This window comes from Nansenia antarctica, assembly GCF_963989245.1.
Source record: "Nansenia antarctica genome assembly, chromosome: 3".
NCBI classification, from domain to species: domain Eukaryota; kingdom Metazoa; phylum Chordata; class Actinopteri; order Argentiniformes; family Microstomatidae; genus Nansenia; species Nansenia antarctica.
In genome coordinates, this window is record NC_137688.1 from 62,043,418 (window position 1) to 62,058,417 (window position 15,000).

Sequence of the window (15,000 nt, forward strand, 5' to 3'; positions counted from 1 at the left end):
TCACTTTCGGGTAGTTGCCATCTTGGAAATATGCAAATTAGGGGTCCAGACACACCCATTCATAAATATAAGCATTCCAATGTGTTTCTAATAGTCATAAAACATCAAATAGACACCAGGCTTGCATTTCTAGTTCATTTGGTTCAAAAGTTATAGCCAAAACCTTTTTTCGGAGGTCGGCCATATTGATTTGGCGACCCTGGTGGTCGTTGGCTCGGGCGCCCTGGCTAAATCATTAGAGCACTGAGCTACATCTGGGCCAAAATTTGGTTCTTTTGCACAAATTTGCATGAACATAGCCTCATATAGCCCTAAGGCCCCCAACTAGGGGGGGGAGAGAGAGAGGGAGAGAGAGAGAGAGAGAGAGAGAGAGAGAGAGAGGGAGAGAGAGAGGGAGAGAGGGAGAGAGAGAGAGGGAGAGAGAGAGAAAGAGAGAAGACAGAGAAGAGAGATAGGCAGGAACCTGGGGTATGAGAGTGGAGGAGGGGTATGAGTGGAGGAGGGGTATGAGGGTGTAGGAGGGGGGGGTTATGGATCTGGGCCTGGGCCTGAGCGGGCCTGGGTCTCTGGTATGTTGTGGTACCGCCCAGCGCTCCTGCCTCTGAGGCCCGGCGGTGTGTTGGACTCGTGGTGCCGCCCGCCCCGCGGCATTCTGGGAGCTTGTTAAACTATGGAGGCTGAACGCCAACAACGCATAACACACACTCCCCTGGCGCAGACAACACTCAGACTGATGTGTGTGTGTGTGTGTGTGTGTATGGGTGGGGGGTGGGGGGTGTGTGTGTGTGTGTGTGGGTGTATGTGAGTGGGTGTGTGTGTGTGTGAGTGGGTGTGTGGGAGTGTGTGTGTGTGTGTATGTGAGTGGGTGGGTGTGTGTGTGTGGGGGGGGTGTGTGTGTGTGGTAGGGCTGCACGATTAATCGATTTTAAATCGAAATCGCGATTTGAAATGATGCGATTAGCTAATCGCAAAGCCTGCGATTTGCCTGCGATTATTTTTGTTTTATTTTTTATTTTTTGCCATTTAGCAGACGCTTTTAATCCAAAGCGATATACAATTACGAATTACAGGGACATTCCCCCTGGAGTAACTGAGGGCTAAGTGCCTTACTCAAGGGCACACTAGTAGTGGTGTGGTTTCAGGCGGGATTTGAACTCACAACCCAGGATCACAAGTCCAACTCACTATCCACTAGACCAGTGGTTCCCAACCTTTTTTGTCTTGTGTACCCCTTGAGCTGTTTTGCCATGCCAGAAGTACCCCCTCACTCATGCGTGTTGATTATTTCCCAAAAAAATCAATTAAACTCTAACTTGCAAATATAACATTTATTACTGACACACAGAGAGCAAAACCTCTTCTCATGTCTCCAAAACTCTAAACACATTTTCTGCTTTACACACATTTTGCTATTCAAAATGGCACTTTTTAAATGCACTGAACACGGTTTTCTGCACACAACAATCTGACATAAAGTCACATGTTTGCCATTTCAAAACATTGCCATTCAAAATTAGACTACATGAGCTAATTGGCCAATACATGTGCCACCTGGCCACCTCAATGGTTAATTGTTACCACATGCCCACACACTCACTGAAAATAGAAAAATAAATAATAAATAATAATGAATTTGATTTGATATCTGTTTCTTTTCCCTTTCTCCTGCTCCTCTTTGGCTTCTGTCTGAGGTGCAGTGATGTCATCATTTTCTCATCCCAGAGTCTTGACTGATGGGGAGAGGAAACAGACAAGATGAGACAGGATAAAACTTATCACACACACACACACACACACACACACACACACACACACACACACACACACACTTAAACTTCTTATCTAACTCTACTGATTATTAATGAAATCATTTGAACCACTCCCCTTTAATACATAGATATTTACACCATTGTGAAAAATAGACTCACCCAGTAGCAGTTGCAATTCTTTTTTTCATCAGTTGAGCTTTAATGAGACACTTGAGGTTGCTTCTCTTTTATAATCTTTGACAGTTCTGGAGGCAGTGTGGCAACAGCAGTCACCAGGCTGCTCTCCACACTCAGTCTGTTCCTTGGCTTGGTTTTGATGTGGGTCAAAGCTGAGAAGGTCACTTCACACATATATGTAGATCCAAAAGGCAAAAGTTCATTCAATGCACACTTTCCCAGCACTGGATATTCCTTTTCAACATCACACCAAAACTCTGTCAATGACTTGTCAGCATGTGCCATCTTCAACCCACGATCAGAGGACATGTCCATCAGATTTTCCTGCAGGCTTGCAGGAAGGCTGCTGCTGCTCCTGTCATTCACTCTGAATGGGTTCCTCACCCAGTCCAGTTTTTCTGACTTTGTTTCAATGTCATGAAAGTACTGGTTGAAGTCAGTGTCAAGTTTGGACAGATGTGCTTTAACTATTTTCACCACAGGACCTCTGTCAGCATCAGTGGTGGCGAGATGGCCATCAAGCAGTGGGAAACAGCTCACATCTCCATCCTTACATTTCCTCTCCCATAATTTAACCTTCTTTATGAATCCATTCACTTTGTCATACATGTTAAGGATGTGTGAGTACTTGCCCTGAAGTGAAAGGTTGAGCTCATTCAGCTTAGTGAAGACATCAGCAAGATATGCCAGCTGCGCAACCCACACTGCATCCTCAAACAGGGCTGCAAGAGGGTGGTCGTTTTCTGTCAGGAAAGCAAACACCTCGATGCGCAATTCATAGAGCCGCAGCAGCGTTTTGCCACGAGACAGCCAGCGAACGTCTGTGTGAAGCAGTAGCTGCTCATGCTCTGACCCGCTGTCATGACAAAGAGTTTGAAACAGTCTGTGGTTCATTGGCCGGGACTGAATGAAGTTAATCACCTTAACTGCGTCATCCATAACTGCACTTAACTCGGGGCTCATCCTTTTGCTGGCGAGTGCCTCCCGGTGAATAATACAGTGCATCCACTTAATTTCGGGGTTCACCTTCATCACACGCCCAAGCAGCCCACGCACCTTACCCGTCATTGCTGCCGCTCCATCGGTACAGATGTGACTGCAGGATTTCCACTCCAGATCGTTGTCTTTGAAGAAGCTGTCAATAATCAGAAATATTTCCTCGCCAGTTGTCTTTCCTGGCAGCGTCTTGCAAAACAAGATATGCTCATTTATGTCCGACTCTTCTTTATAACGCACAAAAGCCAGCAGCTGAGCCTCCCCACTAACGTCGGTCATTTCATCTAATTGCAAAGCGAACTGACCTGCTTGCTTCATTTTATCCACCACTTGTCCGACAATATTTATGGACATATCATCAATCCGACGGGAGACGGTATTGTTAGATAATGGTACCAACTTGAGCGCGTCAGCTGCTTTCTTGTCCAGCATAGTTTGAGCCAAAATCACAGCGGCAGGCAAAATCAGATCTTCGGCGATTGAATGTGGGGTTTTTGACTTAGCCACTAGTAATGAAACAGCATAGGACGCCTCCAGTGCTTTGCTTGACACACTTGCCGCTTTTTTCAGTGTAGCCTGACTTGACTTGAACTCTGACAGTTTTCGCTTGAAAAAGTCGTCAGTTTTACCAACAGTTGCTAGGTGTTTGGTGCTCTGGTGTCGCTGTAAATGGGCTGGCTTCATTGAATTATTAGCCAGGACTTCGCCGCAGAAAAAGCACTGTGGCTGTGGTGGATCAGCCGATGTACATGTAAATCCCCACAAAACATATGTTTCCAAATAATAGCGGGGTCCTTTTTTTCTTTTTTTCTCTGATCTGACCGTCTGATCTGCCTCTGATCTGACCGTCTGATCTGCCTCTGAAGCTGGTCGTTTTAGCCATCTGTCCATCTTTGCGGTATACTGACAGGCCTAGCTGACGTGCGCGCGTAAATGAACGTAAATGAACGTGATTTAAATGTGACGTGACTACCACGTGTGTTACAGTCATCACCTGTCGGGGAGGAACTTAAGTTGCAGCGTACCATTTTAACAACAGGTTTATGAAACGACTATATTTAATTATTTTTTTGGAAAGGGAAATAAATTATAATTCCAAATCTTTCCACGTACCCCCTGCAATCCCCTCACGTACCCCTAGGGGTCCGCGTACCCCCGGTTGGGAACCACTGCACTAGACCACCACTACCCGTATGGGATACGTCATACAGCGCGTCGGATTCAACGTCAATGAACGTCAATGTCAATGAACGTCAATGTCAATGAACGTCAATGTCAATGAACGCACACGCACAACAACAACATCGCACGTGAAACGCCCACGTTTCGGTAGCTAGCAACATTCATGGTGGATAAATGACTTCAGCAGAGCCAGAAGCAACGATTTAGTCCCGAAGAAAAACAGCACTTCTGTTGTAAGTATTTCGGGTTTAGGACGACAGATGTGCAACAAAAGCAGGTTTTGGGCACGACCTGTCGTGGAACAGTCGCTACATCCAGACGCAACGCCACAAACCTGTATCAGCACTTGAAAAAGTACCACGGGCAGCTCTATGACGGAGAGTTAAGTGAAAGTCCCGTAGCCCAGTCTAACGTTAAGCAAACTAGAGTTTTAGAGTCGTTTGCGGCTGTTACCCCGTATGAAAAGGGCTCACGGAGGTAGTGATGCTCCGATCTGATCGGCGCCGATCGGTATCGGCCGATATGGCCTTGATCGGTTTTGATCGGAGTTCTCAAAACGGCCGATCAAACACGACCGATCAGTTTACAAAATGGCGTCGCCAGTCTGGAAATATTACACAGTGTCGGAAAGAGACAACAAATATGCCGTTTGTAACGTCTGCTCAAAAGAAATACCTCGCGGAGGAACGCACGCAAGGTCTTTCAATACCACGAATATCATACGGCATTTGCTGCGTTCGTCGATTCGCTCAGAGCGCCGAAGCGCACACTGGGCTCGACGTCATAAAGGGACCGAGTGCTTTGATTGGACGAGAGGCGTTCCACGAGTGCTGGTCAGAGTTCCAGCGCGACTTCACGAGCGTAGTGTAGGTAGTGTGCAGCGACGTCATGTGACCCCGCGAGCAGGAAGTCACTTGGCCCATAGCAACAACTATTAGCGCGTGAGTTTTAGGTCTTCCTCTGTGCACCTTGCACAAGTGTAGATAGCGAGCGACTTTTCAGCAGCAGGACATATTTTAGATGATAAGAGGAACAGGCTGAGTGCCAAAAACGCTGAGATGCTTGTATTTCTCAAGGCTAATCTGCCAGTGATGCTGCTTAATCAGAAGTAAGGTTTGAGTCTGAAATCTCCTTAGGTGCAATGTTTGTTTTTTTTGTTTTATTGATTATTGCTGACTTGCTGTCTTATCTCCTCCTAAATATGACTTGAAACTGACTGACTTGAAACAGTATTTTATATTTGGCTATAGCCTGTTTATGTTGCAGTTTAGTTTGGGTATGTTTATTGTTCCTCAGGAAAGCTACAGTATAAGCAAGTTCTCTAAGAGCCCCTAGTTCCTCTCATTCGAGTGGAATGTTGCACATTTGATGTGACAGTGTACATTTTATTTATTATGATTTTTATTTTCACATTTTATTTGTTTTTCCTGAAGTAAGCTACAGGTGGTTGTGAATTCAATAAAACAGATGGTCGTCAATTCATGATACTTTCTCATCTCCTAATTTCATTTAAATACTTAATATACAATGTCAATGGTGTTAAGAATAATTAAAAACATAAATAATGCTACACAATAAATAGAATGCTTCAATTGCCATTTTCGACGCTGTGATCGGTGATCGGTGATATCGGATCGGCAGATCACTGATTCCAGTGATCGGTGATCGGTGATCGGCACCAAAAACCCTGATCGGAGCATCTCTACACGAAGGCACCGTGAAATAACCAATTCCATCACGCATTACCTCGCTAAAGACATGGTGTCTATTAACACTGTGAGCAACGAAGAGTTTAAAAAACTAATCCAAACGCTGGATAAAAGATAATGTGATTCCATCCCGCACGTACGGAGCTGAAACATGTGGAGTACTATGCAACAACAACCGATCTGCGGTCGAGCCGTGCACTTACATAGGCCTACATTACGACGAGTTGAAGAGCTTTATCTATTTCAATGTTTACAGAAAGAACCTATTCTTTTTTACTGGACATTTTTATTATCACTTTATTTAACTTGATTGCAGTATGTGCAATATTTAGATGCTGCTCCTGAGCCATAATTAAATAACCTTGTTTGTAGAAAGGTCCTATTTTATTTTCATATTGGAATTGTAAAAAAAAATTTGACACTTGAGAGAAACAAAATGGCAGCTGTTTAAAAAAACCATACATAAATATGTTGTTCCAATTCATATCTTTTAAGTTCTCATCCTTGCATTAGAACAGTTTGATGGCATAAGAGCAGTTAACAGTTTGATGGTATCATGTGGTATTGCTCTCTGAAATTAGCCCATGATAGACAGATTCATCCAATCACCTGCCAAGTATTTTTTGAAAGTACCTGCCCTTTTCCAAACAGCTTCCAATTAAGCTTTCCTAGATGGTTGTGTGAAACAAACCACCTGAGTCAGGTTAGTAATGCTCCATCACATGTTTTAATCTGAAGCTTGATTTTAAAGCAACCCAACTTTAAAGCAACCCAATGTAAGTTTAGTTCTTTCACTCGTAGCTCGGGCTGTGGGGGTGCTAGAGGAGGGAGCCTCTAAGTCCCCTGAAGACGTACAAACAAACTGCACGTTGATACGACCTTCCTAGTCGGAGATATGGCCACACTTTACAAAAACTTCCTTTTTTTTTTTTTTTGCTATTTAAAAAAATTATAATCGCAAATTAAATCGCAATCGCAATATCTGTCCAAATAATCGCAATTCGATTTTTTTCCCCAAATCGTGCAGCCCTAGTGTGTGGGTGTGTGTGTGTGTGAGTGGGTGTGTGGGAGTGTGTGTGTGTGTGTGTGTGTGTGTGTATGTGAGTGGGTGGGTGTGTGTATGTGTGTGTGGGGGGGGGGGGGGTGTGGGTGGGTGTGTGTGTGTGTGTGTGTGTGTGTATGTGAGTGGGTGTGTGTGTGTGTGGGTGGGGGTGTGTGTGTAGGTGGGTGGGTGGGTGTGTGAGTGTGTGTGTGTGTGTGTGTGTGTGTGTGTGTGTGTGTGTGTGTGTGTGTGTGTGTGTGAGTGTGTGTGTGAGTGGGTGGGTGTGTGTGTGAGTGGGTGGGGGTGTGTGTGCCAGGGTGGGGGGGTGTGTGTGTGTCTGGGTGGGGTGTGTGTATGTGTGTGTGTGTGTGTGGCTCCCAGCCAGCCATACTGACAGCTGTATTCTGTGCAGAGATGGAGTGTCATCTTAATTAGTCATTCCATGCAACACAATGATTAGATGTTTGTTTCCATAAAAATGTGTGTGGCTTTAGTAGGGATTAGACTGTCACAGGGTGACATAACTACCTACAGGTGACATAACTGCCTACATAACTACCTACAGGCTGACATAACTACCTACAGGCTGACATAACTACCTACAGGCTGACATAACTACCTACAGGTGACATAACTACCTACATAACTACCTAGAGGTGACATAACTATTTACAGGTGACATAACTACCTACAGGTGACATAACTACCTACATAACTACCTACAGGTGACAAAACTACCTACAGGTGACATAACTACCTATATAACTACCTACAGGTGACATAACTACCTACATAACTACCTACAGGTGACATAACTACCTACATAACTACCTAGAGGTGACATAACTACAGGTGACATAACTACCTACAGGTGACATAACTACCTACATAACTACCTAGAGGTGACATAACTACAGGTGACATAACTACCTACAGGTGACATAACTACCTACATAACTACCTAGAGGTGACATAACTACCTACAGGTGACATAACTACCTACATAACTACTTACAGGTGACATAACTACCTACAGGTGACATAACTACCTACATAACTACTTACAGGTGACATAACTACCTACAGGTGACATAACTACCTACATAACTACCTACAGGTGACATAACTACCTACAGGTGACATAACTACCTACATAACTACTTACAGGTGACATAACTACCTACAGGTGACATAACTACCTACATAACTACCTACAGGTGACATAACTACCTACATAACTACCTACAGGCTGACATAACTACCTACAGGGTGTCATAACTACCTACAGGTGACACAACTACCTAGAGGTGACATAACATAACTACAGGTGACATATCTACCCATGTTATGTTATGTAACCGTTATTAGGGATGCACGATATGCATTTTTCCCAACCGATACCGATACCGATATTTACCCGCTTCTCGTGGCCGATACCGATACCGATACCGATATTATTATTTTATTTTTTCTTTCCTAGCACCAGGGGAGCTCCCCCTCCCAAATTTCGTTGTTTGGTACCTGTACTATATCAATGACAATAAAGACCATTCAGATATCATTTCACAGTTGATAACCTGTAGTTCATGCACACCCGAAGGTAAGAAAGGCTATGTAGTGAGCAAAGATTGATGATTTAATATTCCATAGTGATCTCACCAAATCTAACTTACATCACTATTGTTAACACAACAAAGAGAACACTTCTGAGTCTTCAAATAATCATTTATTATTTCCTCTAACAAACAGAATCTGTTATACAGTGCACAATGCTTTTTTTAGCCAAGATCTGGCCTCCTTTTATGAAAACAAAAAAGGCTCACCTAAGAGTAATAAGATCAAAAAAGTGTCAAAAATAAAGTGCACCTTGTGCATCAGTCAATACAAAAATAAAGACTTTTAAAGAACCAAAAGTTTTATAGAACTTTTACAGAAACTAGTGCCAAATGGCTGCTTAGTCTGCAGATAAACAGAATGATACAAGGCACATAGTAGGCTACACTAGTATGCTTAATAAAGCAACTGAAAAGGGCTGGGCTATGCTACTTTTAGTGCATGAGGATGAGGTAGGTTGTGATAAAGCCCATCAAACGTTTTGCATAAGAATTCAAAATAAATTGCACTGACATGGAAAAACAAAAAGTGCATGTTTTCCTTGTAAACAACTTGTCTTGTATAGCCTACATTCACATTCTCACCTAAATAATAGACACGTTTTCCATTGGTGTTCCCTAATATACAAACTGAATACAATTCCTACCTCATAGAACCTTTGCTAGCCTAGTCTTCAGAAGCAGTAGCCTAGCCGCGGTGGTAGCCTAGCCTTCAGAAGCAGTAGCCTAGCCGCGGTGCAACACATTGAACACGCATTTGAAAACTGCAGGAAGACAGCAGACAGCTCAAAGGCTCAAGCAATCAATGAAAAAATAATGGAGTTGGTGGAGCTACCACCGCGGCTAGGCTACCTTCTGAAGACTAGGCTACCACCGCGGCTAGGCTACCTTCTGAAGGCTAGGCTACCACCGCGGCTAGGCTACCTTCTGAAGGCTAGGCTACCACCGCGGCTAGGCTACCTAGTGCTTGATATTCCTTCCATACAGCGTGCTTGCAATGGTGAATCTTAAGGTGACTTATGAGATTCGTTGTGTTGTAACTCGTAGACCTTTGCCCTCCTCTCCAAACTTTTGTTGAACATGTATTGCAAATTGCAAACGCAATATCTGCCTTAGAAATTGTGAAGAATGTCCACACCGGGGAAGGCGTGTTTCGCTCGCGTCTCGTCTATACAAACTGCGTGCCTGAGCGCGGAAACCGGAAGCAGAAATATTTCCGGCTTCATATTATCGGTTAAATATCGGCTAAATTCTATAATAAATACCGATACCGATAAACATTAATTCCTCAATATCGGGCCGATAAATATCGGTGCCGATAATATCGTGCATCCCTAACCGTTATGTTATGTAACATCATAAAGATGACACCAGGGAATTCTCTTGTTGACCTGACCTAAAGTAGCAGTCACCCCCTCCTCCCTCCTTACCTCCCTCCTTCCCTCCCTCCTCCCCTCCCTCCTTCCCTCCCTCCTTTTAAAGACCTTTAAACCGGATGTGGGGCCCAGTCCTGATCGGTCCAACGCCAGAACTGGTCTCTCTCTGCGTCTGGCCTGGCTTGGACACCCTGTTTGCTGGGACTGTTTAATGAACCTGACTACAGCGGCAGTAAAAACCTGGCCCTAGGGCCCTGAGGATCCCCTGGCCTCCTTAAAGGGTTCCTGTACGTGTAATAAAGCCCTGCTGGCCAGCTTGCTGGCGGGGAGCCGCGTTCAGAAGTAGCTTCCTGTCTCTACGCCCCTTCGCAGGAAGGCCGTAAAAACACTCTTTTGAACTCTGAGGGGAATACGCTAACACGTCAGGGTCACGCAGAGGCAGATCCTCAGAGGAAAGCATCGTTTAGAACAGACATATCTGGTTAGCTTCCTGCTAACATCCCTGTGTAACCAGAACAGACGTAGTTAGGTTCCTGCTAACATCCCTGTGTAACCAGAACAGGCATATCTGGTTAGCTCCCTGCTAACATCCCTGTGTAACCAGAACAGACATATTAGCTTCCTGCTCTGCCAGAACAGACATAGGTAGTTAGCTTCCTGCTAACATCCCTGTGTAACCAGAACAGGCATATCGGGTTCGCTTCCTGCTAACATCCCTGTGTAACCAGAACAGACATATCTGGTTAGCTTCCTGCTCTGCCAGAACAGACATATCTGGTTAGCTTCCTGCTAACGGACGATCGTGTACTCTCACACAGACGTGACGAGAGTTTCGACGAGTGTAACGGCGGCGGCGTCAAGTCCAGAACGATACGATTGTCGGTTCTAACTCTGAGCGCCAATCCCGTTTCTCTCTCTCTCTTTCCCAGATCTTCTCAATGGAGAGTACTGAATTATATTCACTAGCCAGTGATTACAGCCCAGAGTGCTGTCTTTACCAGAGACTCAACCTGTGCATAAATGTGAGAGCAGAGCACCCATCTCAAACAACTGCCTAATCACTGTCTAATGCCTGCAGATGTCTGCCACCATGCCAAAACACCTGAAATGCTCTGAAATTGCAGGTCAGATGAAGGGCTGTCAGACTGAGAGAGTGGTTGAGGGTCTGACGCACTGGCGAGCTCCCGTTTTTTTAAAGCGTCCAAATGCCAGTTATTATAACACTTTACTTTCAACCTCTGAATAGCTTCCGTCAGAAGCAGTCCTGAATCAAACCGCCTAATTCAGCCCCGAAACGTCAGGCCCGTCAAGCCTGAAATGACTCTCGTCTATGTTCAGTCTGATCAAAGAGGAGTTACTTCAGTCCAGTAATTGAAAGTGTGGAGGTGTGGAAGTTCTAATCATGTTCCCCGGGGCTCAGTCAGGTTGAGGGGATGGAGGGAGGTGGGGGGGGGGGTGGGGGGTCTGAGGACGCTAATGGCCTTTTACAGAGCAGCGGCACTGCCATAATCCACTTGTGAAAAGGAAACCCAACCTGCTGGAGGGCCGGGCCATGGAGGGGAGGGGGTTGAAGGGAGGTGGGGGTGGGGGGGGGGGGGGGGGGGGGGGGGCGGTCCAGGGCAGGGAGGGGAGGGGAGGGGGGGAGGTGGGGGCGGGCCGGGCCAGCATTGAAAACAGTCAAATGTCAAGACTTTTTAAGTGCCTCTGTAGCCAAAATGAGTCTGAACATATCCGTTACCAGGGCGACTGGGAGAGGGGGGGGGGGGTTGCCTCTGAGAACCGTGGCGTGATAAGCACAGCTTTATTCACCGGGGGGGGGGGGGGGGGCAGAGGGGGCGATACCTCACCTCAGACCTGACGTGGGTGAGTTATAACTGCGATAAACATCTTTCAACAGTCAGCAGCAACACAATGTCAAAGCAGGGAGGCGGAGCGCAGGGGTAGAGAACACAGAAGGGTGGGGGGGGGTGGGTGTTAAATGGTGGGATGGGGGGGGGGGGGTGTTAAACGGTGGGGTGGGGGTGTTAAACGGTGGGGTGGGGGGGGGGTGTTAAGCGGTGGAGTGGGGGTGGCCGTTAAACAGTGTTTTTGGCGGTCTCTCACCGTTTCCAGCTGATCCATTAGCTTCACCAGAAACTTCCGGCATTCTGGGGTTTTGCTGTCCAGCCTCATCCCTGCCTGCATCGCATAGAGACGACCTGGAACACACAGAGGGGAGAGGACCGGGTCACACACAGAGAGAGAGAGAGAGAGAGAGAGAGAGAGAGAGAGAGAGGTAGGACTGGGTCACAGAGAGAGAGAGATGGCGCTTTTCCATTGACCGGCACGGCACGGCTCAGCACAGCTCGCCTCGGCACGCTTTTGAACAGTTCTGGGTACGAGACGTTTTCCACTATACAGGAACGACCCAGGACTGTAGGAGGAGTTATGTGTCATAAGATTCCCCTCGCTATACAGATCAGCGGGGGGAAATGCGATAAGAATTATGTCAAAATGCAGCACTATCGTGCACAGATCAGCCTTACAACATGTAACGTTAAGTGCCTGTTACTTGCCGCTTTCAGTTCTAGTAGACTAGTTTAGATCTCGCAACCAGGGAAATGCCGACATGAAATGCGACACGATTCTATTTTTATTTCTCCTGACATGTTGAGCACTGTGCTTTTTTTTTTTACTACCGTAATAAGCCTAAAAAAGTTCAACTGTTCAAAAAGTGCAACTTCTCTGATTTCAGAAACTGTTTGATTTTTTTAGATTGGGCATATAGTTCATGAATTACGATAGTTTGAAGGAACGCTGTAAAATCCTGTCTGCGCTGCCAGCTCCGGTTTCGTAGCAAGAAGCGAATCTATCGGCATTAGTCAAATACATGCTCACATCCAGTCATCCGCTCACTGCTCTCCATCAAAAATGGCACATCCATCAATAATATGACATAATAACAACTGCTCTGATTAGATTGCTTAGATTGTTTAATACATCAACGGGGGGAAAAGCGAGATGTACTCGCGAGTATCATGCTTCCTCCATTGAACGGAAAGTCCTATCTATTCCATTCAAAGTGTTTTAGCCTTCCCCCTTTCCACTGGATGTTACGTGCCTGTTACTAGGGCTGCAACTAACGATTATTTTGGTAGTCGACTAATCTGTCGATTATTTTTTCGATTAGTCGTGTGGCTTTTCGCTGCGCGTAAATGGCGACGCAGAAGCATAAATCCGGCTTAACTAGCTATCTAACCTAACGTTACGCCAAGCTACAGCTGCTCACAGAGCTAGTTGATTGGCTAGCTAGCATTGCTGGCTAGACTACAGACAGCTCACGTTAGTAGGCTACGCTGGCGCTGTTTATCTTACAGACAGCTCGCTGGTGGACTCAACATAATTGAAATAGCATTCACTTATCAAGCATCATTCATGATCATCCACCATGACTACCTGGTATTTTAATAGCGACCACCCCTCACTTCATTTCATCTCGCGTTCTCCTGGCTTCAACATGGAAAACCCCTGCTACGTAACGTTACATACAAGCACCTCTGTCTGTCACACGCGTGCCACAGGGCAAATAAATTAATAGCACAAACGCTCATAGCATGTACAGCCCTGTCCATGAGACGTTGTTTTCCAACATGTAACAGTAAAGCTAACATAAACATTACGACCCTAACAATATCACGTTAGCCAGTTGGCTAACAACGTTAGCTAAAACGTACCCAGCTGATTCTTGCATGGCTCCCGTTTAAAAAAAAAAAAAAAAAATCCCGTTTTTTTGTTGTTTTTGTATACGATTAGTCGACACTAGAATTCCACGTCGACGAGTTTTTATGATCGACGTCGTCGATTATGTCGACTAATCGTTGCAGCCCTACCTGTTACCTGCCGCTTTCAGTTCTAATAGTTTAGATCTCGCAACGAGGGAAACGCCGACATGTGTTAAAGGGAGCAAGACGCGAATCTACCGGCATTTGACTGCCGCTGGACTGAGGAACAGCATAGGCACAGGACAGCGCCATAATAGCGATTTTTTTTGTTATGCTTGTTGTAAATAAAAGTTCTATGATGCATTGAAATGACATTAAACTAAGATAATACGATGGTTAGCATAATTTTTCTAATCTTTATTAATAAGTAATTACAGAAACAGTAAGTGACATTTTCCGAGAGCGAAATCTGTTGTGGTATTTAAAGATGGCGGTTAGCGAAGAAATCTATGAACATGGGATGACGATTTCCATTGACCAATCAACGGTGTGCAGCGTCACACGTCACACGCAGCCTGGCAAAAAAGTACATTTGGTACCTTTCGCTACCCATCCCGAACAAGAACTATAAAACCGTGCCGTGCCGAGCTGACCCGAGCCGACAAATGGAAAAGTGCCAAAGAACAGGGCCCCTGTAGTGGAAAAGCGCCAAGAGAGGACTGGGTCATACACAGAGAGAGAGAGAGAGATGTAGGACTGGGTCATACACCGAGAGAGAGAGAGGACTGGGTCATACACAGAGAGAGAGAGAGATGTAGGACTGGGTCATACACAGAGAGAGAGAGAGGACTGGGTCATACACAGAGAGAGAGAGAGAGAGAGAGGTAGGACTGGGTCATACACAGAGAGAGAGAGGACTGGGTCATACACAGAGAGAGAGAGAGAGAGAGAGAGGTAGGACTGGGTCATACACAGAGAGAGAGAGAGGACTGGGTCATACACAGAGAGAGAGAGAGAGGACTGGGTCATACACAGAGAGAGAGAGAGAGAGAGGACTGGGTCATACACAGAGAGAGAGAGAGGACTGGGTCATACACAGAGAGAGAGAGAGGACTGGGTCATACACAGAGAGAGAGAGGTAGGACTGGGTCATACACAGAGAGAGAGAGAGAGGACTGGGTCATACACAGAGAGAGAGAGGTAGGACTGGGTCATACACAGAGAGAGAGAGGGGACTGGGTCATACACAGAGAGAGAGAGAGAGAGAAAGAGAGAAGAGGGAGAACTGGGTCAGTTAGAGAGAAAGAGAGGACTGGGTCATACACAGAGAGAGAGAGAGAGAGAGAGAGAAAGAGAGAAGAGGGAGAACTGGGTCAGTTAGAGAGAGAGAGAGGACTGGGTCATACAGAGAGAGAGAGAGGTAGGACTGGGTCAT

At 45.7% G+C, this 15,000-nt stretch overlaps 1 protein-coding gene across 1 annotated transcript in view; it reads right to left on the reverse strand.

Moving 5' to 3' along the window:
- vta1 (vesicle (multivesicular body) trafficking 1) overlaps positions 1–15,000 on the reverse strand; it is a 54,272-nt gene that overhangs the window by 24,476 nt on the left and 14,796 nt on the right. The window contains exon 2 of the mRNA XM_080526572.1: positions 11,968–12,062. Within this exon, the coding sequence (XP_080382698.1) occupies positions 11,968–12,062 (95 nt within the window). The remainder of the gene's footprint in view (positions 1–11,967; positions 12,063–15,000) is intronic.